General features: G+C 53.3%; 8 protein-coding genes across 9 annotated transcripts; 4 read left to right on the top strand and 4 right to left on the bottom strand.

Annotated features, from left to right (window-relative positions):
• Window positions 1–4,472: 4,472 nt before the first annotated feature.
• Window positions 4,473–6,068, bottom strand: L3040_007693 (uncharacterized protein; the record flags this gene model as incomplete). Its single annotated transcript, XM_007291726.2, has 2 exons — window positions 4,473–5,108; window positions 5,187–6,068. The coding sequence occupies 2 exons, from the start codon at window positions 6,066–6,068 to the stop codon at window positions 4,473–4,475; spliced, it is 1,518 nt and encodes a 505-aa protein (XP_007291788.2).
• A 1,266-nt stretch (window positions 6,069–7,334) lies between these two features.
• L3040_007694 (uncharacterized protein) lies at window positions 7,335–9,205 on the bottom strand (the record flags this gene model as incomplete). The annotated part of the gene is made up of 3 exons (XM_007291724.2): window positions 7,335–7,352; window positions 7,408–7,440; window positions 7,580–9,205. 3 exons carry the CDS (start codon window positions 9,203–9,205, stop codon window positions 7,335–7,337), a joined length of 1,677 nt encoding a protein of 558 aa, XP_007291786.2.
• Window positions 9,206–9,627: 422 nt separating this feature from the next.
• L3040_007695 (uncharacterized protein) lies at window positions 9,628–10,761 on the top strand (the record flags this gene model as incomplete). The annotated part of the gene is made up of 4 exons (XM_007291723.1): window positions 9,628–10,015; window positions 10,070–10,375; window positions 10,423–10,553; window positions 10,609–10,761. The coding sequence occupies 4 exons, from the start codon at window positions 9,628–9,630 to the stop codon at window positions 10,759–10,761; spliced, it is 978 nt and encodes a 325-aa protein (XP_007291785.1).
• Window positions 10,762–12,024: 1,263 nt separating this feature from the next.
• On the bottom strand, window positions 12,025–13,439 carry L3040_007696 (uncharacterized protein; the record flags this gene model as incomplete). The annotated part of the gene is made up of 3 exons (XM_007291722.1): window positions 12,025–12,845; window positions 12,904–13,298; window positions 13,372–13,439. The coding sequence occupies 3 exons, from the start codon at window positions 13,437–13,439 to the stop codon at window positions 12,025–12,027; spliced, it is 1,284 nt and encodes a 427-aa protein (XP_007291784.1).
• Window positions 13,440–14,536: 1,097 nt separating this feature from the next.
• L3040_007697 (uncharacterized protein) lies at window positions 14,537–15,054 on the bottom strand (the record flags this gene model as incomplete). Its single annotated transcript, XM_066154950.1, has 2 exons — window positions 14,537–14,667; window positions 14,913–15,054. The coding sequence occupies 2 exons, from the start codon at window positions 15,052–15,054 to the stop codon at window positions 14,537–14,539; spliced, it is 273 nt and encodes a 90-aa protein (XP_066010827.1).
• A 371-nt stretch (window positions 15,055–15,425) lies between these two features.
• L3040_007698 (uncharacterized protein) lies at window positions 15,426–17,799 on the top strand (the record flags this gene model as incomplete). 2 transcript variants are annotated; one of them, XM_066154952.1, is made up of 3 exons in its annotated part: window positions 15,426–15,638; window positions 15,733–17,434; window positions 17,504–17,799. In XM_066154952.1, the coding sequence occupies 3 exons, from the start codon at window positions 15,426–15,428 to the stop codon at window positions 17,797–17,799; spliced, it is 2,211 nt and encodes a 736-aa protein (XP_066010829.1). The 2 variants fall into 2 exon arrangements, with proteins under 2 accessions (XP_066010829.1, XP_066010828.1); XM_066154951.1 differs by having other exon boundaries at window positions 17,507–17,799.
• A 4,738-nt stretch (window positions 17,800–22,537) lies between these two features.
• L3040_007699 (uncharacterized protein) lies at window positions 22,538–22,987 on the top strand (the record flags this gene model as incomplete). The annotated part of the gene is made up of 1 exon (XM_066154953.1): window positions 22,538–22,987. One exon carries the CDS (start codon window positions 22,538–22,540, stop codon window positions 22,985–22,987), a length of 450 nt encoding a protein of 149 aa, XP_066010830.1.
• A 942-nt stretch (window positions 22,988–23,929) lies between these two features.
• Window positions 23,930–25,775, top strand: L3040_007700 (uncharacterized protein; the record flags this gene model as incomplete). Its single annotated transcript, XM_066154954.1, has 3 exons — window positions 23,930–24,034; window positions 24,092–25,021; window positions 25,110–25,775. 3 exons carry the CDS (start codon window positions 23,930–23,932, stop codon window positions 25,773–25,775), a joined length of 1,701 nt encoding a protein of 566 aa, XP_066010831.1.
• Window positions 25,776–26,193: the final 418 nt, after the last annotated feature.

The raw sequence follows: 26,193 nt of genomic DNA on the forward strand, positions 1-26,193 counted from the left end.
CTTGAAAAAAATTTGGGGCCCAAAAAGTATTGAGAATTGAGAAGAGTGAAGGAGAAGAAGAAGAAGCTGATTTACCAAAAATTATTCACAGGGAAATCGCCTGAGCTTTATCCCGATTTTCACATCATCTCCAGATGCAATTATTACTCCGTCATGTCGCACCCTGGTCTTTGGTTTTTCCGGGCTGTCACAGGTATAGTCGTGGAGAGAGGCTACAAACGGTCGTTGGGACGAACCATCCGTATTTGTTGGAATATAGGCTTTCGCCCCTACCCCTACCCTAGGATCAGACAGGCTGCTTGGCTGCTCCCACAGTAGACGGAGAGCTCCCGGCGCTCACCCAGGCACTGACTGCACTAGAACCCAACACCTTCCGACTATTTTATCCGATCACTACGGTACTGTACTGCCTAAATGTCCCAGATTATCGGGGCGAACCTGAGACGAATTTCCGCCCACAAAGTACAAAGTGAGCCGGTCTGGTATCAAGGCTAAGCAAAAAAGTGGTGCAAGCGGCCTGCTTTCCGTATGGTACTACTACCTACTACCTACTACAGTAAGGAGAGGAGGCCTGGGGCCCTCAACTTTCAAGGTCCTCCTCCCCTCGAAGCTTTAGGGAAGCTCTCGTACCCCGCGTCAAGAGTCCCGTCTGAAGCTTGACATTTGCTTTGCGGTCATTCGCGGAGAAGAAAGAATTCGTTTCAGGTACGCGAGAGCTTATCCTGGGAAAAAAGCAATTGTCGTCCGTGAAACGGCATTATGACCTCATTGGTGGGAGGGTTCCCGTCCAAAATCCGTTCCGGACGTTGACGTCGGGGTCCTTATAGTAGGAATCCCTTGAAACAGAAAATGAGTTGACGGTACCGGTAGATGCGAGCGAGCGGCCTTCCCCCTTCCCCCTTCCCCCCCCCACCCCCTATTTTTTTTACTCGCACGCTATGGGATTATTCTGACGATACTTCCGCATTAATTTTTCTTTCGTTTCATCATCCTCATATTTTAATTTGCTTTTCGGACGCGAAATTACTACGTACGTAGTACCTGGGAAGATACCGTACTGGAATGATACTGGGACGATGACGAGATGGCCGACGTCCAGGCTGGAAACCGGCCGTGGCCCACAGTCCACTCTCTCGACGATACCTACCGAGTACCGGCAAGTCCTATCGCCGCGCCTCCGACCTACGATGCGGTCGTGTTGGCCATCCCGTCTTCCACAGTACAATATACAATATACAATATTTCCAGAGGCTCTTTCTGGAACCTCAACCGTCAACCGAGGTCAAGACGAGGTGTTTGTTGAGCGCCTCTTGCAGGTTTCGCCGAACCCTGCGTAGCGGTGGTCTACAACCCACAACTTTTCTCTCGTTTTTTGTTTGTCAGTGGCGAGATATTTTCGGATATTCGGCCTCCGATAAGAATATGATACATAACAATTTTTTTTTTTTTTTTTTTTTTTTCGCCAGAGGTTTCGTCCGAATGAAGGAAAAAAATAAATAAAGAGATGGTTTCTTCAAGGCCTCGTGGCCCGTCTGGGCGCAACGCCGAACTCCCCCAGCTGTGAGTAGCGCCTGCACAACACGTGAGTGCCCGATTCACCCGACAACAGGTCATTATTGTATCTGGAAAAGGATCTATGTTGCGGAAAGACCGACTTGCATTCAGCCGAATTTTGACCAGGCCAGACCAGTCGGACCTGAAGCAGATTCTTCTTGCTCGTCGGTACGGCCCGGGCCTTGGGAGAATAGGATTATTCAGTGACGTGAAATATGACAGAAAGCCCGAGACTCGAGGCTCTTACTCGACCTTTCATGGCTTGACAGCCGGCGATCGCCGCCCCCTCCTGGGGCTCCCTTCGATGGCCCTGCCCGGTGGCCGTACCGTTGATTGAGACGGCCACAAGTACCGATGGCTTCCTCGCCGGTACTCGTGGGCTTGCAAATCTCGAGCCAAACGGGGCACCGGCAACGGTAGTTGGACGTCAAATGTTGTAAGCACTTCCCCAGATTTCAGGCCATAGGTACCGGTAGATATAGCCAGCCAGGCCCTCCTAAGTACTCCGCTCTTCGCGAACCCGTCCCGCGGTGGAACTGGAGCCTGGGGCATCTTGCGACGCCGACGCCGACGTAGCACGAGCACCAGCACCGGCACCAGCACTGACGGCCCACACCCCCTCGGCACTTGGAATCGACCGATCGGATCTCAACCAATATCGGCATCTGGGAATAGCGTGACGGGCAGCGGGCAGCGGGCAGCGGCCAGCTTTCTCGATTCGATTCCATTCGATTCGTGAAGGAGCCGCTCGGCTCCGAGAGGAGAGAGGAGGACGGACGACGATGGCCCGCTTCCTCCTCGAGCGGATGCATACATACGGCCCGGCCTATATTCGCTGTATTTCTTTCGCTGAAGTATTCGGACGACGACCGGGCACGTGGGTTGCAACTTGCCCAAGTCCCATCCTCGTCACTGATCACCGAGGGCGACGTGACGGAGCTGCCGACCACACGTGTCGAGATAGCGGAGCGGTAGAGAAAGAATGGAGAGGGTCCGTACGCCGGTCTGTGCCAGATGCCGTGGTGGTGGAGCGCCAGGGATTCTTTTTTTCTTTCCGTTCCCCGGGGATTATGCAGCTTTTCCGTCGGACGCTGCTACTATCTACCGTACTGTATCTACCGTACTAGGTAGTATCTCTTGCTGTGCTCTGCTCAGCTCAGCTCGGCTCGGCTCAGTGGCTGTGGCTGCTGTGGCCCAGCGCGGCTAATTGCTCCCAGGGCTGTCCCAAGCTGGCCAAGAGCCGCCGCTGAAGATGATCATGGCCATGGCCGGACGGAGGCGTAACGAAGCGACATCCAATGACCCAATATCTGTCTTCTCCGACTCCGAAGATGCAGGAAGCTCGTTGCAGCCTGCATTGGTGATGTCCCGGCACTGGGTCTTTCATGCCCGTCCGTTCTTTTCTCCGTCTCGTTGCCGTTGCCGATCCCACCCATTGACACTGACAGCTACTTACGTACCGGACCTACTTACCTACTACTGTACTGTACTGTACTGTATTAGCTTCCCTCCGCGCCTCATCGGGGAATTTCCCAACACCCACTGGGGAGCCTGTCTCGACTCCCGTCCCCGTCCCGTCCCCGTCCCGTCCCGTCCCGTCCAGTCCCGTCCAGTCCAGTTCAGTCCAGTCCAGTCCGAGCCCTCTCGGCTCCCGAGTCTTGGAGCAGGTCTGAGTGTTCATGTCACCCCCGTCAACCGGGGAATACTTGGCGTGCTTACGTGCCTCCGGGAGGGAGTAGCTTGATGATCTGCATGCATAGCCAGGTACGGTACCATACCATACCATACCATACCATACCATACCGAGCCATACCGAGCCATACCGAGCCATACCGAGCCATACCACACCATCCCCTACCGTACGGAACGAGCTTTTAAGTAGCAATCCTTGAACCCCTCTACCCTAAGTACGATAATCACTACCCACTCGCTCACTTACTCACCCACCAACTCCTTCCCCACAAGAGCCAAACTCGTTCGTACGTATACGAGCGGACTCCACCGCGAGCAGAGCAAAACTGACAAGTCGAACAAGAAGAGAAAGAGGAAAATAAAAATAGAAATGGAAAGATGTATTGCGTTAGGCCGACGACCAGGCTCTCTCTCTCTCTCTCTCTCCGGGAAGGGGGAGATTGGATCACTGAGTAAGTAAGTAAGTACAGTTTGTGTCTCCCTAATAAGCCCACTTTAAGCAACAACAACAACAACAGCGACAACAACAGCGACAACAACAGCGACAACAACAGCGACAACACGAGCCGAGCACACGTTTTTTCGTCCAAAAGTTAGAAACTCTGCTGACTGGCTGGCTCTTGCGCCTCTTCCTTTGCTTGAAAAGGGGACCGGTACCTGCCTACCGACCTACATATCCACAATACAATACAAAAAGTCCTTCGCGCGCGCGGTCCCCCCTCTCCCCCCCACTGACCACATGGAGAAGAGATAGGCAGCATTCTACGGGACGATCAGATAGAAAAGCACGTCACGCCGCTGAAGTATCGGGAAAACGCAACGCAACCCAACCCAACCCAACGCAACCCACCCAACCGTGCCCATGCTAAACCCCCCCCTCCCCCCCGCTCCCGCCCCCACATGCCGTTCTTCGCACAACAGAATACGGTTATCAAAGAACTAAAATCAATAAAGTGATAGAAAAAAAAAATTAGAAATATTACCACCCAACCAACCAACCAACCCTGTATCGTCTACACCAAAAGAAGAAGTCCTCCGCATGTACATCACTTCGCAATGCAGATTAAACAAAACAGAGAGAGAGAGAAAAAAAAAAAAAAAAAAAGAGGGACAAGCTCGCCTCCCATACCCCATACCGTACAATACCCATTTTGATTGCCGCCCCTTTTCTAGTGTTTTTTCCCCCCCAGCCGCACCGAACGGATGCGCCTATGCGCCTATGCGCCTCAGTATTGCTGGCTGCTGGACATGGACGGGCCGGTGTGGAAATGGACATCGCCGCCATCGCCGTTGCTGCTGAAGAGCGGGCTGTCCTCGACGCAGCCCTGGACGTCGTCCAGCCGGTAGAGCTGGTGCATGTCGTCGTAAGGGCTGCTCTCCTGCTCCACCTTCATCCCCCCGAAGAAGTATGGGGATGTAGTCGCCGCCGCCGCCGATGGGGCGAAGAAATCCACCGCGCTGGGTGGCGTCAGGGGCGATCGTTGACGCTGCTGCTGCGAGCTTTGGATGATGTGGGATGGCGAGTCATGCTGCTGCTGTTGGTACTGAGGGCGGCGCATCCTCATGCTGTCGCCGCGCTGGCTTGAGCGCGAGAAGTCTCGTCGCTGATCGTCCTTGGCACGTTGCTGGCGCTGCTGCTGCTGCTGCTGCTTGGCCTGCTTGGTGGAGATGCCGCCTCTGCGGCCGGAGACGACACGCGCGAGCGACGGCGTTTCGTTCCGGGAGGACTTCTTGCTGCTGGTGCCCTTGCGGTACCGGGTCGTGGACTGCACGCCGTCTCGGATGGCGAACTCCTCGAGGACCCATTCCGTGGACTTCTTGCTGTCGTTGTCGGGGGTTTTGCGCTCGGTTTTCTTGAATGCCTATCGGTTGTACCCGTGTTAGTTTCTGTTTGGGAACTTGTGCAAAGGAAGGGTGGTGGGTGGTTAAGACAGACATACAGCGTTCATGGACAGGTTGTGGCGGATGCTGTTCATCCATCCTTTGCTGCACGTACCGCCCTTCTGCGTGTTGTCCCGGAACCACTGGTAGATCTCCTGCAGAACCATGGATTTGCTCGGCACGCTCATCAGGGCGCGGTGGATGAGCTTCGCGTAAGGCTCCTCGGGGTTCTGTTCGCAGAAGTCGTTGTGATCCTCCACGTCCGCGGCCGTCATCTCACGCGAGGTGTTGCCCTCGTCCGAAGTCTCGCTTGGAGGCAGGCTGAAGGGAGGCGCCGTCTCGAAAGACGAGAAGTCGAGTTGGGACTCATCAAGCTCCTCCATCTTGGGCACGGGACTGTGGGAGATGCTCATTCGTTGGAAGTCGCGGGCATTGTTCATGTGCTGGTTGTCGAAGGGGGAGGTCATGACTGGAGAGTGCTGCATGGCGCTCCGCTTAGAGTCGAGGATGTAGGCGGAGGGCGCTGCGTAGCTCTCGTCGAGAGCCATGGCGTTGTCGTTGTCGCTGAGACCGTACATGTTTGGTATGTAGCGAGGCTGCTGGTACGCTGGGCCTCGGGAGAAGTTGCCGTGGTGCCCGTTGAGGGGGAGGTTTGAGGCTGAGTACCCGGGGTAGAAGCTGTTATTTTGATCCTGGAAACCTCCAGGGCTCTGCATCGCGTCCGTCCAGGAAACGGAAGTTTGAGACATGGGGATCGGCTGGAGAAGGTTGCTGTAGGTGGATAGAATGTTGGAGGAGGAGGAAGGGCTATTCATGAGATGTTGGGATGAGGCTCGAGGGAGGCCGTCGAAGGAGAAGTTAGATTGAGAAGCTTGGGCTGAGGTATCCAAATCACTGTCATAGTCGCCATACTGAAATTCGTCGGCAAGCAAGCCAGCCATCTGAGGCCGATGGTGATATTGGCCTGTATTCATATTCATGGCATCCATAACAAGAAAGCGCTCCCGGGCTTGTGGTCTGTGGCGGGAATGGTGGTGAGTTGGTGCTGCCCTTCAAAGGGATGGATTGCTCTGCGGTTATTGTAGGACAAGTGAGACAGAGATGTCCGAGTCGGAGATTTGTTTCGAAGAATAGGGAAAGGGTAGCAAAGGATATCGGAGGTAGATATCAAAATGGAAAGTCTGGAGACCCGGCTCATGGCAGGACAAGGCCATACATCCATGCAGGATAGCGCTGACAGCACATTGGTACAAGCTCCTGATCTGTGATGCAAGTCCCGTTTGCAACGGCAGGTCACATAAGGGGAGAAGCAATAGAATGGATATGCCTACCTACCGTGCAGTTGAGAGGAAAGGCTCTAGAAGCAATCGCTTGCTCCCATGCCACCAAAAAAGACCCTCAAAATTTGAGGCAAGAAGTGGGGATGGTCCGTGGGCGCAAGCTGTTGTACAATGGCGGATAGCCGCAGGGGGGGGGGGGGGGGGGAAGATGGAGAGGTGGGAGGGGTGAATCTGTGGGAAGAAGGAAAGAAGAGGGACGTTGGGAAGCTTTCAATGGTTCCACCGTACGCCTCGACCAGGCTTAGGCCGCCTGCACTTTCGAAGCCTCCCATGCCCGTTTGGGTACCTTCTAGCTTCTGCTTCTAGAAGTACGGGAGAAGTGAGTGCTGCCCTCACCCTACCCGGAGCCGGAGGCCAGGGAAACTATCATCTCCGCGTATCCTTGCCTGCCCTGGTGATTGGATGCAGTGGAGTAAGGAATGCCGGTAGCAGGCGAGTGGGAGATTCCGAACCAACAGATTTGGTGTATGCAACGGCAAGCCGTCTTGAGCCACATCTTGAGCTACACCGGGGATAGATGCGGCCACCTTGGCTTGCATGAATGATGAATGGCAAGGAGCCTTACCCCAAAGTAGAGTAAAGTGAAGCAAAGCCAGCGCAAGAGGATGACAACGGCTGAGGTGACTGACTTACGGTACTGGATGTTGCCGCCTTGTAGCTAGCTCTCTACTGCCATGCTGCGCACCGGGGCGTGGATGGAAGGCACTTACAGCGGGATAACGGCTGTGACATGGGGGTTGTGCAACATGGCACATGCGTTCTTCTGGGCTAGGGATTCAGTGAGAAGCTGCAATTTCTGATCCTAGTGGGCTTCTACTTCCCAGACCGAGTGCAAGATTCCCTTCGCAAGTTTTCCATCCTCCACAATCACTTTCGGTAGTAAACCTACGTGACAGGTCAGCAAACGGACAACAGTCACCGGCACATGATTCATGCTCACCTTCTTGTACTGGAAGTGTAGTTGAAGAATGCCCTATGCGGGAGATCAGCTTTCAGGGTCCAGGGCAGGCGCAGCAGGGGGCTTGTCGGGGAAGCAGGGAGCGTATGACGCGCGCCTGAAGGCTGTTTGCGCAGGGATAAATAAGCAAGAGTAAGTAAGCAAGTTTACTTACCTTATCAAAGCTAGAGCGGAAACCACGGTCCCTCTTTGCACTGAAGTCCCACTCTCGGTCGATGATCCTAAACGCAATGTCCTCGTAGGGCGGTCCGGCAATGAATCGAATGAGACAGGTATCTTCCTCACCAGCTGGAGCGAAGGATTCTCCCCTTTTCCGGCCGTGCTCTCGGAAGATCTTGAAAGTTGGAGCTTTGGCCTTGTCGATGAGGTCCGGGTAGAAGATGTTGAATTTGTATCCCTGAACAACTTTCGGTGGCGGATTGTCGTGGTCGTAGTGAGTTTGATTGTATTTGTTCCATTCGTACCCCATCTGCACACGGTTGAAATATCGAGGTTTTCTTGGTCGGTATTTGTCTGCCCACAGTGGCTTCGCAGTCGTTGCGACGGACTCTTCTCCCGTGAAGATTTCTTCGTCCTCGTCAACGCCTCGAGCAACTTCTCTCTCGTACAAGGCCTTTGTGGCTTGGGAGAAGTCATCATTGACAGCGGTCGAGAATCGTTGTGTACCTGGAGGATGGATTCCGACGGTCGCGGTACTACTGATTGCTTTGCTGCTTGAGCTTGCACCTTTTTCAGTAGTTGCTTGCCTCAACGGAACATAACCAAGCTTCAGTACTTTGCGGCGTTCCGCGACAATCTTTTGCAGGAACACCGACTCGTCTAGAACCTCACTCGACTTGTCTTCCGAGTGGAGTTTCAAGAGGGGCTCCGGATCATACATTTGAGAATACGAGAAGGGTGGTTGTCGTCGGACAACATGTAAGACATCCGTGCTTGGTTCTGGATCTCCGGTACTTTCTTCGACGACAGCAATGGGGCCCGCCAGAAGCTGCTGCATCTTGGTACGCACGCCCTCCGCATCCTCTTGTTGTTCCTTGCGCAGCTTCTCCAGGCGGCTGTCGAGGACTGATTGGTAGACCTTTTTGAGTTTCGCCTTGGCTTTCCAGATGAGGAGGCTGCGCAACAACTGCTCCCAGTAGTCCGTATCAATAGGCTCGTTTGACCGCAACTTTGCTCTGATCTGTATCTCCAACGCCTCCAGCTGCTCATATGTCTTGGGTCCCAAAAGTTTGTCGACGTCGGATGCGACAGAACCGACCGCACGTTCTTCTGGCGCAAGTGGCTTCAGTTTTTGGCGACGGTCATTTCCGATGATCTGCATAGTCTTCCAGTAATCAAGGTTCTTTTTGTTCGTCTCCAAGGCCAGGTACGAGGCAATATCTTTATCCAATTCTCCCAGTTGCGCATCGTTGAGACCTTCGAACACTCCCTCCGGATCGACCACGTCATGCTCAACCTCCTCCTCATCGTCGTCCAGCAAATCGCGGTCCGGGTCAATAACTCGTAGGATGACAGCCAGCCAGTCGATGGGTTTCGCTCGTCCTTCGCGCACCCGAATATCGGCCTTCTTCTTTGCCTGCTTCAATACGAAGCTGTCCTCTTCCGAAACCCACTTCCGCGTCTGCTCATCCTCGAGAGAATTCTGATTCTGGGTGTTCCGCTGGCGATGGTCTGGAGCCCTGGTTCCTGCGCCTGGCGGTCGGGGGGGCTTCGATACGCGGCTGCTTTGATCTCGACGCGGTGATGTGATGTCCCTCGCCGGCAGGTCGGGGGCGGCCATCATTGCTTTCCGTGCGGGATTCATGGTCCTATTTATTTGTAGTAGTAGTTGTGGAGACGGAGTCAGTGTGGAGTTAATATGGAGTTGGAGTTGGAGTTGGGGGTTGGATTGAATTAAGTTGGGCAATTATCCTTGTGAATGTAGTAGACCTTGATCTTATCGGAGCGCGCTGCTGCTAGCGCCTACACGTCGGCGAATCATGTCACGTCCGTCACCTCGGTACCGCGGCGAAACAACCAAAGCGAGGCGATCTCGACGATCTTGAAAACTTCTTCCCATTCGCCCATCTCCAACCATCCCCCTCGCAACATTGAAGTCGTCGCACCTTTAAATCCTTATTGTTGTCGCCGTCGTCGAATCCTTGCGACAGTGACGCCCTTCCACTCGAAGTGTCGCATGCGAAGAACCTGCGACTCCACAATATGGCAATCCTCAACGCCGTTCCTGGCCTCGAGGTCACCATTCAGTCGTTCGACGAGGTCTTGCCAGAGTACCAAGATGACGGAGACTGGACCCAAAGCAGGTTTGCGCACATCCCCAAGGCTTCCCGATCGCAAAAGTACGTGGAGTGCCAGACAGACGCCGAATTCCGCATCAGACTCACCCTGAAGCACCCCTATAAGATGAACAGCCAGAGCCTGGTGTTCAAGGCCAATGTCGATGGTCACGGAATCGCTCAAGCTACGTGTACAGATGCCTGGTTTGCACGTTGCAGCGGCCATTATATGGAACTTATTACAGCAAGACTGGACCGGATCAGTCCGACCCAGCTGTCTAGCAGAGCGTTGAAGTTCAGCAGCATCAAGAAAGGTTGGATGGACCTCACTTACACGTCTGACAAAGCCTAGCTTACCCTTTCAATAGTTGACGACGCTGATTCCACCCGAGTCAAGAACGACGCGAAGGCTCTGGCTGGGATTGGTGAAATCGTTGTGTCTGTCTTTCGGGCCCAGCAAAAAGAAGAACACGTCCAACCGGCAGCACACTACACTTTGTCGCAACACAAACCTCCCACCGAAGTCGCAGAGAAAGCTTTAAAGGGCAAGGCTATCTCACACGGTGTGACGTTCGGCGAACAGCAAATCGTTACTCGTACGAGCAAAGACACCTACGATCTGGATGGACCGAATAATCCCATAGGAGTTTTCGTGTTCAAGTACCGCTCTCGAGGTAGGGCAACACAACACTCAGGGAGGGATCGAGCTAAATTTTTGCAGAGGACCTCCAATCTGAGCTGATCATCCCACGATCACCCTCTCCCAACCCAGGACCTGCACCACTCCAGCCTCGAGGTAGAAATAGCGGGAATGAGCCTGACAGCAGGGCTGCTCGGTTGGCGAGTCTCAAGGTAGGATTCGATCCCAGTTATTAAATTTGTACGCTGCTGAAAAGAAACCCCCTAGAAAGAGATTGAGCAAATCAAAGCCGAGGAAGAGGACGTCCCACCCCTTCGCCCAAAACGAAAATCCCACTCTGAAGCCAGCGGCAGCAGACGACCCTTCAAGATCTCCCGTGGACCCAGCGGTAAAGTCGTCATCGACCTTACCGATGACTGATGTGTCACTTTTTCCCCATCCCTCTTATGAGGCTGGCTTCTTCCTACTAACGTAGGCTCTGGCCCCTGTGGGCGCAGCATTTTCTTCTCATTTGCTCCTATTACCTTTTTGAGCATGGCGCTATGGGGATATGTGAGGGGAATTTTCTCATACGACCTGACGAACGGACGACACGGCTTTCATCTTCTTTTCATACGATACCCAACATTTACTTTCACTCTTGCACGTCTCACTCACGACTATGACGATAAAAAGAAAGAGGCACATTTGTTTGCTTTTCAATATTATTACCATCATCATCATCACCATTCTCTCTCTCTCTCTCTTTTCTTTTGTTTTCTTTTCTCGCCCTTTCTCGCTCTTTTAAACCGTGAAAGTTCTACGATCGCATAAACGAGAGGTACAAGTAAAGTGAGTGAGTGATCATTACAGTTGCATCATCGCAAGACAAGCAATACAATACAATACAAAACAATACAATACAAGCAATTCAAGCCCTCAAGAAGAAGAAAAAACTTCTTCCTCAAATCCCATTCCCCATTCTAGATTTCAAATATATATAGGTATATATATATATATATATATATATATTTATCAATTTCAAAAAAAGTTCAATAAATCACTAGGTAGCAAATAATGCTTTCCTCTCCACTTTCCTTTCCTTTCCTCTCCTTTCCTTTCCTTTACTCATCCCTTCTTCTTATTCTTACCTTCCTCTTCTTATTCTCTCCTTTCCTTTCCAATGTCCTGGTACCCTTACCTCCCCCTCACCCCCCCTTCCGCCCTCCCCCACATAACCAACCAATCCTACACCCCCCTCTACCATACTTGCTTGCTGCTCACAAGTTCGATTTTATCTTTTAAAAAAAGGGAGACGACACAAAACCAACCCCCCCCCCCCCCCCCCCCCCCTCCCTCAAAAAAAGGTAAAAAATAAGTTGCAATATTCTCTATAGAAGCGAAGCGCAGCGAGAACCCCAAGTAAACGCGAGACACAACAAACACACAAATAAACACAGAACGCCCGGAATCTATCCCTGAGCGACAGGAAGGGGTATCGTCTCTCGCGTATCGTATCGGATCATGTAGTCGTGACATCGTTAATTTATTTCCCTCTGGCCTTGCTTCCTATCCTATTTCGTATTCTCTCCGATTTCCTCTCCGCTCCGATCTCCTCTACCCGATACATTGCGTGAACATGTGCACCTCTTCCCACCCTCGGCAACTACCGTCCACCACTTCCAGGTTCCCCGGCCCGCACCGTCAGTTACCAGGAATCATGCACTGGCTCGTCTGGCACTGACCCGGGTGCTTCCGCGCCGTCAGCGGCTGCGGGATGATGCCCGCGCGCGTCAGGTCCCGAAAGTTCCACTCGGGCGCGCTCTCCGTCTTCCAGGCCCAGAAGATCCAGCCGGCGTGCTGCTCGTACGCATCCAGCTGCGCCTCGATGTAATACTCCATGTTGACCTTATCGACGGCGAGCAGCCCTTCAACCGTACCTGCGTACTTCGTCTGGCAGTCCCCGAAATAGCCCTCGCTTCCCGCTAGCGTGCCGTCGTAGCGGGCGCCCTTGCCCAGCCCGTTGAGCCACTTGGCACAGTCCGTCTGGGCACCCGTCCACTCACCAACGATAGTCCACTTGTCGGTGCCCTTGATCTTGGGACCAGCCGCACACGCTGTCTGCACGTGCTGGCAGGGCTTCATGGCGACCTCGGCGGCGGAGAAGATCTGGTAGATGTGCGTGTCGAGGATGACGTTGTTGACGCCGCTCTGGTAGTTCATGAACCCGTTCCAGTACGACTGCACGTCGAGGAAGGCGTCGTGAATCACGACGGCCGTGTCGGCGTTCTTGTCGCGGACCATGCCCCAGCCGTCGTAGTAGAACTGCTTGACTTGCGACATGTCGTTTGCCCAGCTGGCGGGCTCGTTGAGGAGCTCAATGGCCGTGACGACGTCGGTGAACTTTGCGTACCGCTCGGCAAGGACGCCGATCGCTTGTTTGGTGTTGGCGACATTGTTTCCGGACTGCCAGCTAATAGGGCCGAACTTGCCGCTGTTGTCGAAGCCGTTTTGGGAGCCGGGTGCTGGAGATGGTCAGCCGAGCATCGTCATCGTCATCTTGATAGGGATTTGAGTTCTTACCCCCGTGCAAATCAAGCATGATCTTCAGCCCGTGGTTCCTCGCCCACCCAATCGCCTTATCCAAGTACGGAAGCTGTCCTGAAACATACGGATCCCCCGCAAGTGGGTTGAGTGCCCAGTACCCAATGGGAATGCGGACATGGTTCAAGCCAAACGAGGCAATCTCGGCAAAATCGGCTTCCGTCACCCACGTCGCCCAGTGCTGGTTCAGTCGCCTCTCGGCCTCCGTCTTGCCTAGTGCCGCTGTGTATGTGTACTCGTCAACGACACCGCCGCCATCCTTCCACTGATCAAAGATGGAGGGCGTGATCCAGGGCTCGAGCACGAACCAGCCACCCAGGTTCACGCCGCGAACCTTGTCGTCGTTGTAATTGAAGGCGAGGGCTCGCTCGCGTCTGAAGTGGTGTCAGGGATCGTGGAGGGAGGGGACCGTTCCTTCCTCAATGGGAAGAGAGACGTGTAACGTACAGTGGCTTGGCTACAGTCAGGAGGGCGAGACAGGCAGCCGAGAGAGCGAGAGCTCTGAAAAGTACCATGGTTGGTTACAGGTATCGGGTATCGGAGGGAGAGGGTGATCCGTAGGAGAGATGAAGGGAGGGAAAGAGAAAGAGAGAGGTGGGAGAGGTGTGGGAGAAAGAGAGAAAGAGAGAGAGATGGGAGAGACTGGAGAAATGGGGTAGCTCGGTGATGGGTGACTTGCAAGTCGCCGGGCACCCTGCTACTTAAGTATTCCTAGGTACCAGACCAGGCCAGACCACAGCAAGAAAAGGAATGTGGGTGATTGATAGCCCCAGAGTGAGACCTTTCCCCGCAAAAGATGGCAGCTCACCGACGGGCCGGGGGCTAGATGAGCTGTACAGTACAGTACAGTACAGTACAGTACAGTACCGTACAGTACATACATTCTCCGCTGATCGTCCCGTATAGCCTGGTGTGAGACTTGACTCTGGGGATGGATGGATGCACTATACTCTGCAAACGACTTACGAGGGTCTGCGCTTGGCGGTCTGACTGACCGCGGAGCCGGCAGGGCGAATAATATATTCTCGCGGGCCGGCTCATTGGCTGTGCTGAGGATAGAGAGGCGAGAGAGACGAGAGAGACAACAGACTCGGTTTGTATATTGATGTCCGTGATGAACTGTAGAGATGAGGTAAGCTTGCTGGTGTTGATTGCTTTTGATTTGCATGTCTGACTGGCTGGCTGACTGACTGGCTGGCTGACTGACTGACTTACTATTCGTTGATCAAATGGCCTTGTGTGACTCGCGACCAAAGAGCAAGCCACCAAGATCCGGGTCCCGGCCCGCTATGCCCACAGCCGAGGATGTGGATGTGGATGTGGATGTGGATGGCGGCGTCCTCAAATAAAGCCAAAGTTCTGCATCATCTCAGCTGCAATAGCACAGAAGAAGGGTGAGATGGTGAGGCTTAAGGGTTAAGCTTATCTGAGCTTAAGCTTCGGCTGGCAGACAACCACGATCCACCACACTGTGACTGTCTGTGCCCAGTGTCACGACTCAATGTCCAGCACACGTGATCCCTCCTTTCGTAAGCAATCAACACGTGCAGCGTAGCATGGAATGATGAATGCTCTCAAGAAAATAAATAACACCCGCATCTAGCTTGCGTCTTCAACTCCCCTCTCCTTGCCCTGCCCCCTTCTCTTCCATTCCCTTTCCCTTCTTCTCTGCTTCGGTCCGCTGTCGGATAGCCAATGCTTCCAGGAACGGCATGGGAACCATGGTCGAGGAGAATTCGACGACTGACGGCGTGGACTGACTGTCAGCAAGTCATAGGTAATGAATGAGGCAAGAAAAAAGAAAAGAAAAAGAAAAAAGAAAAAAGAAAAAGAAAAAGAAAAAGAAAAAGAAAAAGAAAAAGAAAAAGAAAAAGAAAAAGAAAAAGAAAAAAAAAAAAACCACTCAAGTCTCTGTCCTGCCGCACGAACTCGACTCAACTCAATTCAGCCCAACCCAACCCAACCCAACCCACCCCAATTCCACTCACCATTGACCTTGTCTTTCCTTTCATTCTTCACCCCAATCTTCCCGCTCTCGAGTCGACGTTGAGTATAAGATGTGCTGCATGCCCCGCGTGTGGGTGGGAGGAGCGGACCGTGGTACAACGGCCGTGGGGACCCGTCTCCCATGGTGGCCGCGAATGGTGCGAAGATGAGGTGGTCGTCAATCTGGGTGATACTTCGTATACAGCGTATCCCCTGATATGCCCGGACCAGACTTCGAATCCGGATAATCCCACGCCCTCGGCTACTGTTCTGCTGCTGCTGTTGCAAAACTTTGACCCCGCTGAATGCGAGACCGGGCAGCGCGAAACACAACATTTACCAACCAGCACCCACACACACCCACACACCCACACACACCAGCTAAGAGCATCGCTGCTCTCGGTCGCCCCAGCAAAACGGAGACTGAGCCCTGAGCCCTGAGCCCTGAGCCCCGAGCCCCGAGCCGAGCCGAGCCGATCCGACCCGGCGCTGAGGCTACCTGCCTGCCTGCCCGCATGGAAGGCGCTCAGGGTCCGGGAGCTCAGAGTGGCGGCGCTTCCAGTCCGGTCGCGAGCATCAGACCCGGCAGCAGCAGCTTCAAGAGGAAGAGGAGCGGCGTGGAGTTTGAGAGCAGCCCGGGCAGTCAAGGAGAGGACAATGACGAGGAGGCCGAGAGGCGACGACACCCCGGGGTGAAGAGGGCCTGTAACGAGTGTCGGCAGCAGAAGGTGAGTGGTGACCAGCGACCCAAATCAATACCTACATACTCGATGCGATGCGATGTGGCGCTGATACTTAGCTGTCGGTTTTTTCCCTCTCCAGCTGCGCTGCGATGTCGTCCAAGACCCCTTCACCCCCTGCTCGCGCTGCAATCGACTGAAGCTGGACTGCAAGATCGAGTCGAACTTCAAGCGCATTGGCAAGAGAAGCAGGAACGCCGAGATGGAGAGGGAAATCGAGCGTCTGCGGAGACTCCTCCACCGAGCCCGCGCGCAAGGATTCATATGCGACGAGGACGAGGAGACCGAGTCCCTATCCCCATTGGCAAACGCCCCCTCAGCATACTCCCTCTCCCGCGGCAACCATCAGTCGTTTATGGGTTCCGAAGAGGCCGTCTCGTCCCTCCTGCGCTTGAAGCGGAGCGGCTCACACCCATTGCCACACTATGCTCATGAGCTTGAGAATGTCAGACTTACGGAACAGAGTGTCCATGACCTGTTCCGCCATTTCTGGCAGTGCTATCACCCATTCCTACCGTTCCTGGACCCCCAGCAAGCGCCCGATGCGTACTACGCCCAACATCCGCTGCTCTTCTGGTCTATCGTGACAGTTGCGGCGCGTCGATACACGGCTGACCCGGGCCTGTTGACGGCCGTAACGGGACCATTGACGAGACTTCTCTGGCAGACGGTCGGAGACGTCCCCGCCAACCACTACATTGTCAAAGCCCTCTGCCTAATCTGCACCTGGCCTCTGCCGACGAGCACCACCTCTACGGATCCTACCCACATCCTCTGCGGGGTGATGATGAAGACTGCCACTGGCATTGGTCTGCATCGACCGAACAACACCCAGGACTTCTCCCGCGTGTCCATCGACCTGAACCGGGAGCAATTGCACGACCGGGTAGTCACCTGGGCGGTGTGCAACGTGGTGGCACAAACCATCGGCACTGGCTATGGTCAACCAGCCTCCACCCTGTATGACTGGACGCTCGCGGTCAGACCAGGCGAGAATGGGCCCTTCACTCTGTCGCAAGAACTCGAGGCTCGTCTTCAGATCGAGCGTTTCTGCGACAAGGTCTCGAAAGAGATGTACAGCAATGCTAGCGACCCCCGAGGCGTTGCAGGGGACGAACTGAGAGCCATGTTGACCAGGGTATACAAGCGAGAATATCAGGAGCTTCGCGTCTCCGTCCTCTCCCGACAAGACATCTCGCCGGTCGTTCAGCTGCATCTCCGAGCCGCGGGACTCCACTTGCGACTATCGGCCTTCTTCGACTCGAGTTCCACCCCCGGCTACATTGGCGACTTGATGGGCCTGTGGCTCGCCTGTGTCGACTTCCTCGACTATGTCGTCCAGCTCGATGATAACCCTGACCCCGTCACTGGCACCATGCTCCGCTATGCTACCAACTACATCCTGCAAATGATCGAAGCCGGCGTCTTCACGATGCTGAAGCTCCTCAGCTCCTTCTTTGCTGCCCATATCGACTTCGACCGTGGCCGCCTCCTCTTCCATCGCACGATCCGGGTCATCCGGAGCATGAGTATAATCAACAACGACCTCCCCTGGCGCCTGGCCGAACTCATGGTGCAGATGTGGAACGGCGCACGTGTGGAGCAGCGCGGCTGCGAAAAGCAGCAGATGGCCAATAGCGGCAACCACGGTCACGACACCCGTACCGTCGTTGACGACAGCCTGCAGCTCAAGGTTCGCTGCCGGATGAGCATGAGTCTCATGTTCGACAGCATTTGGCGCTGGCGCGAAGAGTTCCAGGCCCAGGGCCGCGGCAACCTTGAAGGTCAGCTACCCCATGGCATTCCCCTCCTCCCCCATGGCTCCTCACTCCAAGCTAATGAGTATCGTGTAGCAGCCGTGAAGAACCCGACGAACCCGGACTCGGCAGCCGAATCTTCCGCCTTGTCGACGCACATAGAACCCACGACCATGCCACCCGTCCACCAGCTCCAGAACCAGCTCGTCAACACTGTGAGCTCCGTGACGCCGGCTAGCCATGTCCTGCCGAACGGGATGGAGGGCGGCATGAGCTATTGCGAGAGCAGCTACGAGGTTTTTGATCCGCTGAACTGGATGCTGGACGGTTTGCTTGAATTGCCGTATTCCTACGCGGCCGTACAGGGTGTGGAGCCGAATGGGATGGGCTGATAGCCATAGTCTTTCTTGATATATCCCTTTCCTTGTTCCTCACATCCAGATGGTAGCTGGAAGATCTGTTCGGGACAAGTGAGGCTGGAGAGATGCGTATATACATATATTGCACAGACATATATTGCACAGCTGGCCCGCCGGCTCTTGCATCTCCGAGAAGAGGGCAGAACGAAGTGGCCGTTTGGCGACACACGATTTGACGATGGAATGAAGAAAGGAAGATATACCATGGCCTTGCTTCGCGCGCACACATATCTCACTTTTGCCTTTTTGTTCTTCGTCTTGCATATCTTGGACGCAGCTGGATAGCTGGATTGGCTGGGTAGCGAAGGTCATCCATTACATATTTGATACCAATAAAAGGAACGGAAAGAAATGACACGGAGTGTGTGGGTACGAAGTAGTTAGTCAACTAAGAGAGAGGTTGATGGAAGAATAGATAAATGGGAAGCTCCGCTCTAATTCAAGCTTTTGGAATATCAATCAAGAATTTAGGCCGTTGGTAGGTTTCCTGTATGCCCGTCTCCCGTTTTGTTTTTAATCCCGTATTTTTTCTTCTTCTTCTTCTTCTTCTTCTTCTTCTTCTTCTTCTTCTTCTTCTTCTTCTTCTTCTCTTTCTCTCTCTCTTTAAATGTAATAGCAGGTAAGGAAGGGAAAGGCTTTGAAAAATCGCGAGGTAGAATCTCATTACCGTTCCGGAGGCGGTATGTACGAGGATGGGTGAGTCGGAGGGAGGGTATACCGAATGAGCTTAATGCTATAAGTAAGAGGTTCGAAGATGGAGATGGAGATGGAGAGTGAGAGGCGGGGACGGCACGGGTGGGGATGAATGGCTGGAAGGGGGATGGACGGGTGTTTTTTGCTGTGGTGTACCGTACCGTACTACTACTCCTTTTATGTGATTACCGTATGGTGCGTGTGTGAGTGGGTGTATAAGAGTGTGAGAGAGAGAGTGTGTGTGTTGTTGTTGTTGCTGTGGTGCAAGTCTCTCAGTGCGAACGGCTGTATGTATGTATAGATATAGATATATACATATATACATATACATATACCCTTTCATTTAACTAGATATATGTATCTGAAAGAAGTCCTCACTAAGGTATCCAAAGGAAAGAAAGAAGAGGTTCGCTGCTACTTAACCAATCGATCGCAATAGTCGGAAAGAAGAAAAAGAAAAAAAACACCCCCCAAAAAAATTTCTGAGGAGAATTGAACTAAATCCGAATCGCACTCGAAAACCTCTCTCTCCGTGACAGACAAATCATAATTCCATCTAGCTATTCAGACCCCCATTTACTACCATCAATCAAAACGCCCGTCGTCATCATACATCTCCTTTCGTCACCGCAGCTTTCTTTCCGTGATAAATAAGGGTTTGATTTTATGTACCGACTGTTTAGAAGATCGAGAGCTATAATGTAATGCAATATGGAGGATGGCTGTCCTTTTGCGATTCTTGCTAGATTGGATTAAATCTTCGTGGGCCGATCGTCTTTTCATCGATATATATATTATTACGCTCAGTCTTAGTCAGATGAAGCAAGCAAGCTAGTAAGCAAGCAAATAAGCAAAGGATTCTGCAATTAATCAAGGTTAAAAATCAAAACGATAGCCTAGCTATACTCTGGCTCACTTTGGTGTTGAGAAAGACTAAGACATTGATTATATTGAGGTCTATGCTGTTGTATTTCTATAGTATTGAGTGGGTGGGTGTGTTTAGTTTGGCATGGTATTTTTGATATGGTGCTTGTTGCTTACTGGGTATCTTGGGAAGTAAGTGTTCCAAGGTCAGTCTGAAGAATTGCTGAATTTCCAAAATGAGAAAGACAGTCGTTGATGATAAGTAATGCTTTTTAGTTGAATTTCCTGCATCGTAATTTTCTGGCTCGAATGGTTGTCGTTGTTGTCGTGGCCGCAGTTTTTTCCCCCAACTGTTGCAGGCTTGTAGCGCTAATTGATGGATGATGGAATCACTTTCTGGCCCTGCTGATTGATACCAGCGTAACAACGTGTAGCTGAGAGCGGTTTATGTAGTTGGATGTTGCTCCTGTGCCCTTCGTTGTTCTGTCGTTATTGACTTTCTAATCTTCTTCCCTCCCCTCCCCTCGCAAGTGTCAATCAAGTGTAGGAGCTATGGTGGCTGTCATCCGCTGATTTGCGCTTGTAGCGGCGGCTATCCTTTCCCCAGCATGAGGGCATGTTATGTTGTGAGAGACTACTCGAATGTCGCTAGGTATGAAATGGGATGTTGTTGTTGGCTTTTTTCGGATGTTGCGTAGGTATCCAACGGCGGGCTGTTTGTTGCCTTTGCGTTGAAGCAGAGCGCCGGGAGAGGGTGCGGAAGAGGGAAAGGAAGAGAAGGGACAAAAGGGAGAGGGAGAGGGGTTCGGAGGTCAATGACTCGCCAACCAACGACTTCCAACAGCATCATATCACTTCCTGGCCATGCCCTCAACTGTGTCTACCATAGAACGTGTCTTGTCATGAGATGGTGAGGAGCCGCGAAGTCAACCACCGAAACGTGCCGTTGCTGTTGCTTGACGTTCGGCCACTGATTGCTCACCGGCCAGCGACTTGGGAGGGCGTCAGTCAATGTGGGAATGGCCAGAACCCCCAAAATTCTGGCTTGGGGAATCCAAACACACTGATACCCGACAGTCTGGTTGCCGGACAATCGATTAATTTCAGGATTTTCCTATCTCATACCGTTCCCCCGATTCCCCTCCCAATATTGACAGACCATCTGCTCTGCTGTGCTGCATTACGTGTTCGAGCCGAAGATAGTATTCTGGTTTGGGAGCGCCGACCGTCCTCCGCGGACCTGCTACGATGCTTGTCCCAGCAGCTCTCTATCATCCTCCAGGCCTCTCTCCTCTCTCGACCGTGATGAGTTTTCTCTTCTGCTTGCATCGATTAAGCGCCAGAGTGCACGTCGACGGCCTGGCAGCCCCCAACCCACGCATCTTTGCGAAATCAGCCTGACCATCATCATCATGTCGGCCTTCTGCTGGACGACACACTCAGCGTGGCCGGTGTAGATGTGGATATGGATGTGGTGGATGTTCACCACCGTCATGTTCATGGTCATGGTCATGGTCAAGGTCTCTGCGTAGATCTTGTGTAGCACCACCGCCGTTGTCGATCATCGATCACGGACGCAAGGTGATACAGCTTCGCTCAGGGATGGTCCCATGCTCCGGTGGCATGAGTAATCCCTCGTTCGACTCGTCACTACGCCATCGTCGAGCCGTCGCCCCTAGATGCCTGTATAAGTAAGTGGCCATCGGTGGTGTCAAATTGTCAATACACGCAAGCGGATGCTGATCTCCCAGGCGCTCCTTGTCCTTGTCTTGACGGTGGGCACTTTACTCGGCCGTCGGTACAGGAAATGGTCTGGTGACATATCACAAACGAAGCTCTTGTAGTATTCGATTCTGAAGAGCCGTCGAAGCTGTGCGGGAAGTTTGTTTTACAACGTGACATGGCCGATGATGATTTGGACTCGAGTTGCGAGTCGTTAGTCGTCTCAAACACGTGCCGAGTTTTTGATTAGTCACCACCGTTCGTTCATTCGTGTGTTCACATCCCGTGCCTCGGCCTCGGCCTCAGCCTCCTCCTCCTCCTCCTCCTCTCCCTCCCCCTCCCCCTCCTCTGTCCATCTCGGATGCCCCCCGACGACCCGTTTTTTCTCCTTCGCCCGCCCTCCAATTGAGGCCTGTTGTTGTTCCCTGGAGCAGGGAGCAGGGCTTCAGCGTCCTGTCGCGTCAACTACGGAGAAAGTCCTTCTTGATTCATTCGTATGTGGGTCAAGATCGCTGACTGAGTACCCAGCCCAGGATCTAGATGGTTCATCGCTCTATCGGCCTATTGTCCGCCGCCATCGTCCGTCCGACTCGTTCATTTATTGAGTACATGGGGGTCATCTGATCTCCCTGACAGGATATCACAAAGTCAATACAGATGCGATAGCCGCCGTCGTGCCACATGATCGGCGTCAAAAAGCGCTTCTCCTAGGGGTAGAACTTCGGCAGGCACTGGGTGATGTCTCGATGAAACCGGAGCATTTCTGTATTGGGATGTGAATTGTGTGAAAGTGCTGAAAGACCCTCGTCGGCGGATCAGATTGATCTGGCAGGAAAGCGCTGGGCATGCCGCAGAGATATGCGAAATCATTCACCGAGGAATCACTCCTGCAAAACAATGCGGAAAAGATCACAGTCTGACTGACTGACTGACTTCATCCGGGCTAAGCGAGGGGTGGAGGGCCCTGTGAAGAAAAGAAGAGTCAGGGGCGATGGGCTAAAGAGATCCAGTATTGGCCGGGGTCTATTGCCAGAGTTCATTACACGTCGTCTTACCGAAAAATCAAGTCTTGTTTACGATGACAGTGAGCCCGAAAACGGGCGAGTCGTCGAGAGAATTATTTGTCGACGAGCGGCTGGCGCTTAAAGAAGCCTTGTATGCTTTGCTGCTGCATCTGTTCCCCAACGCAGCCGTTCGTGCTGGGAGTGGTATAACGGCGGCACCTCGCCTAAACCGGCCACCAGGAGGGGATGATGGATTGAAGTGTCGCGTCAGTCTGCACGTTGGCGCGACTTGGCTCGGTTGGCCGTCGACTAATACGCTTTGAGCACACGCACACGCACACGCAGCAAGAGGCACACCGAAGTCGCGCGGTTACGAGACATCATCTACTGTGCCCTCCGTCCACACAGAACCTGGCTCGTCCACTGCCATGGCCCCTGATTCGGCAGAAGCTGCAGAGGCCCTGCTCGTCTCTCCCGACAGTCTGGTACCGATCCGGTCGAGGGACGCAAGCGGTTGGCGCACCCAGCTCCTCGGGTTCGTGGCGCAAGTATGCATCAATCACGTTACGAGGAAGCACACCACAGACATGGTCATGGGTGTGGATGTGGATATGGATGTGAATATGGACACGGAGATGGGCATCGAAGCGCAATGCCACTCCGAAGAGTATCTGACCTCATCCGGATCCACCTGGGTGACTTCTACATGGGGTAGGAGACCATCTCGCGGTCATGGCGAGCCCTGCTGCGGGTGGAACCACCCCCGAATCCACTTGCCGGTCGGCGGACCATCATCGCACCCCGGCCCAGTAAGTAACAAGGCTGATCCCGTACTCGAACGTCCCGCTGCAGAAAAAGATGGATGTATCCGGATGTAGAGCGGAAGCGAGAGAGGAAGCGAGAAAGAGAGAAAGGGGGAGAGAGGAAAACATCGGTCGAGATGGCCCGGTCTGAGTTCCTCCCTTGGGGCCATGGAACGCACCCATGCCACGCCACACCACACCACTCTCAGGCTCTTCCTTTCTCTTATCATGATCACCTTTCTCGCGGCTCGCCTGTGTTGTGGCTACCTACCGATGAAGAACTTCGGCCATAACTCGAGATTTCTTACTATCTGTAATCCCGCGGCGGCTGAGCTCTGCCTAACCTTCCTGCCAAATAAGAAGCTCTCGAATAGTAGTAGTCAAGCCGTCGGCCCGGTGAGGAGAGACCCTTGCCCTTCGTCGTCTTCGACAGATCTTGCTCCAGGTGGATGAGTACCCTCACCGAAGTAGTTGACCCTGACCCACAGACAGAACACTCGTACATGAACTCTCCACCACGACTAGAGGGGATGTTATCGAATCGCGGCCTTTATCAGCCAGCTCCAAGTGCCGTATAATCGCGTGCCCCGGTCTTTCGGCGGCTACTGTGCGTGTGCATTTCCCTTTCTTTCCCACAGATTTGACGCAGCCATCACGAACTACTACACACCTCTGGTCTGTCTGCGGCGGCCAATTGGCCCTTGCTACCTACTGTGCCGCTTTCATCCAGGGTTCTCTTCTCTGCCGGGATATAGAACATTGCCCTGGCAGCGAGGCTCTCCTGTGGCACCCTTGCCTTGGACTTCAGAGGCGTGAGGCATACTAGCTCTGCTTTTGTTCTTATATAGCTTTCTCAACGCATCAAGGTGCTGTCTAGCTTGACAACCTTGAGTAGAACCAAGTACTTGCCGTTCAGAGATCATCATTTCAAGTTTGGGCAACCCTCTTTCACGGGAATTGCGCTGCTATTTCTTGCACCTTAAATCAACAACGAATTTGGCTTGATCCGTGCATGCAATGACGAGAACATATCCGTCCACGGGTCCTGAAGAAAACCTGTATCTCGTCAATTTGGGACGAACACAAGCACCAGACTTTACTCCCTACAGTGCCGTCAGTACGGTACGGCGTCGCCAAATACCGTTCAAATATCAATACATGTCTGACTCCCTTGCTTAGGTCTCCTCGTTCAACCTACCTCTCCGTTACGATCCATCCCTCATTACACCCGTCTCCATGCATAGCTCCCCATCATTGCATGTGAAGCGTGATCCTGCCATGAGAAGTCCTGATATCATGCTGTCCCCTCAATCACCGTCTTCAAGTCATATGGCGAGTTCACATGACGACTACGACTCAGAATACAACCCTCCGATGAAGTACAAAGAGTACTCGGGTCATATCTCCTTCTCAACCGTGGACCACTTCTTCCCGCCGGGCTCCCCTCTCGTGTGTTCATCGCCTTACTACGGAAATTTTGGTGTCTCTGCCACCCCGTACTCGGCTGGGACATCCGTCTCGCCCTCAACGTTCAACCCCAGCCCAAACATGCCTTCATCGGCGGGAAGTCAAGACTATCGTAATGGTCGCTACCAGTCCTGCAACCACACTCCAATCCCGAGTCACTCGGACTTCACATACCCAGGCAGCCAAGCCCCGACTCTTATCGCGCCCAGCCCTTCGAGCCCGCCAGTTCTGATCACCCCAAACCCATCTCCTCGCAGAGCTGCGCCCAAGCTGGGCGGAGGAGCGAAGGACCACCACCTGAGTTCCTCGTATGAGTCCAACACCGCCAAATACCGGACGTACAAGCCAGAGCAAGGGAATTTCGTCAGAGAAGGCTCATCCTCCAAATCTGCCAAGAGCAGAAAGAAGAGTAGCCCCAAAAGGAAATCTTCACCAGGGCAGTACGAGGAGCTGGTAGCGTGCCGCGAGCTCACCGAGCAAGAGCGCTTTCTGCTCAAATGGTCTATGCGCGACCAGGTTCCGTGGAAGCAGATCACGGCGAGGTACAACGAGGTCTTCCCGCAGAAAGTAGTCAAGGAGGCGACTCTGCAGATGCGGAGGAAGAGGTTGGTGGATCGACTCACGGAGTGGACTGCGACGGAGGTACGAAAACACCATCACCAGGTTGGCTGGGCTATCTACACCATCCAACTTGACTCCCGTGCTGATACTGACGTCCCTTATCCAACAGGAACGAGCTCTGATCCTCTCCTGCCAAGAGCACAAGTCCGGCCAGTGGCCGCTAATCGCCAAAGGAATGCACCGGCACGGCGGCAAGGCGAAGTGGTCGATCGAAACCTTGCGCAGCAAGTGGACTGAGCTGATGCAGCAGCAGCAGCACAATTCAAGGATATTCAAGCAGGAGAATATCACTATCCTGCCGCCGCCGCCGCCGCCGCCTGATTTCCTCCTTCTTCCTCCTGACACGCAGCTGCGTCGCGAGGGGGAGGGGGAGCGAACGTGTGCATCGTGGTCTGATGCGGATCAGCTGGGTGTTGCGGCCAACATTAATCACAATAACAACAATAACAATAACAACAACAGTAGTAGTGACGGAAGCATATTCAACGACGGAGGGGATTCCAGGACGTCCCTCGCTGCAGCCTTTTCTGCCGCGTCGATGGTGGACGGCCCTGCGCGGTATCCGCGAGCCGGCGGGAGTACCACTACGGCTGGTGGTGGTGGTAGCGCTCAGATGCAGATGCAGAGGAGCCAACAACAGTATCAGGACGCTACGGTCCGCCAGCAGCAACAGCAGCAGCAGCAGCAGCAGATGTACGATCAACAGCGCCACCGAGACAACGTACAAGTGCAGCAGGTGCAGCAGGCGTACCAGCGACAGCGGCAGCAGCAGTAGTTGCGGTTCCACGCGCAAGTGCAGAACCAGCAGAACCACGGTTTACGGACGTAAGGCGTGGATATATTAGGATACGGAATTCTTTTTCTTTTATGTCTCCTCCAGACAAGTTATTTATTTGAGAACAATAATCATGTGACGCATGGTACCCTTTTGAAAGAGGAGATTATATGGCACGAGGAGGCTTTTTTTTAAAGGGGGGGCTGGTTGGATCGCGTTTCTGTTTGGGAGATTTCACGTCTGCATTTGCATCTGCATCTGCATCTACATCTGCAATATTTTTTTCCTGATTTCATTTCATTTTATTTATAATTTTGATTTTGATTTTGTACATATTCCTTTCTTTTCCTTTCATTCATTGAATATAGTCATTAGTTTAATAAAAAGGATGGTAGATACATATATGTGTGTGTGTGTA

The sequence above is a fragment of the Drepanopeziza brunnea genome, assembly GCF_022702325.1.
Source record: "Drepanopeziza brunnea f. sp. 'multigermtubi' strain 214-2 chromosome Unknown ctg13, whole genome shotgun sequence".
Lineage (NCBI taxonomy): Eukaryota > Fungi > Ascomycota > Leotiomycetes > Helotiales > Drepanopezizaceae > Drepanopeziza > Drepanopeziza brunnea.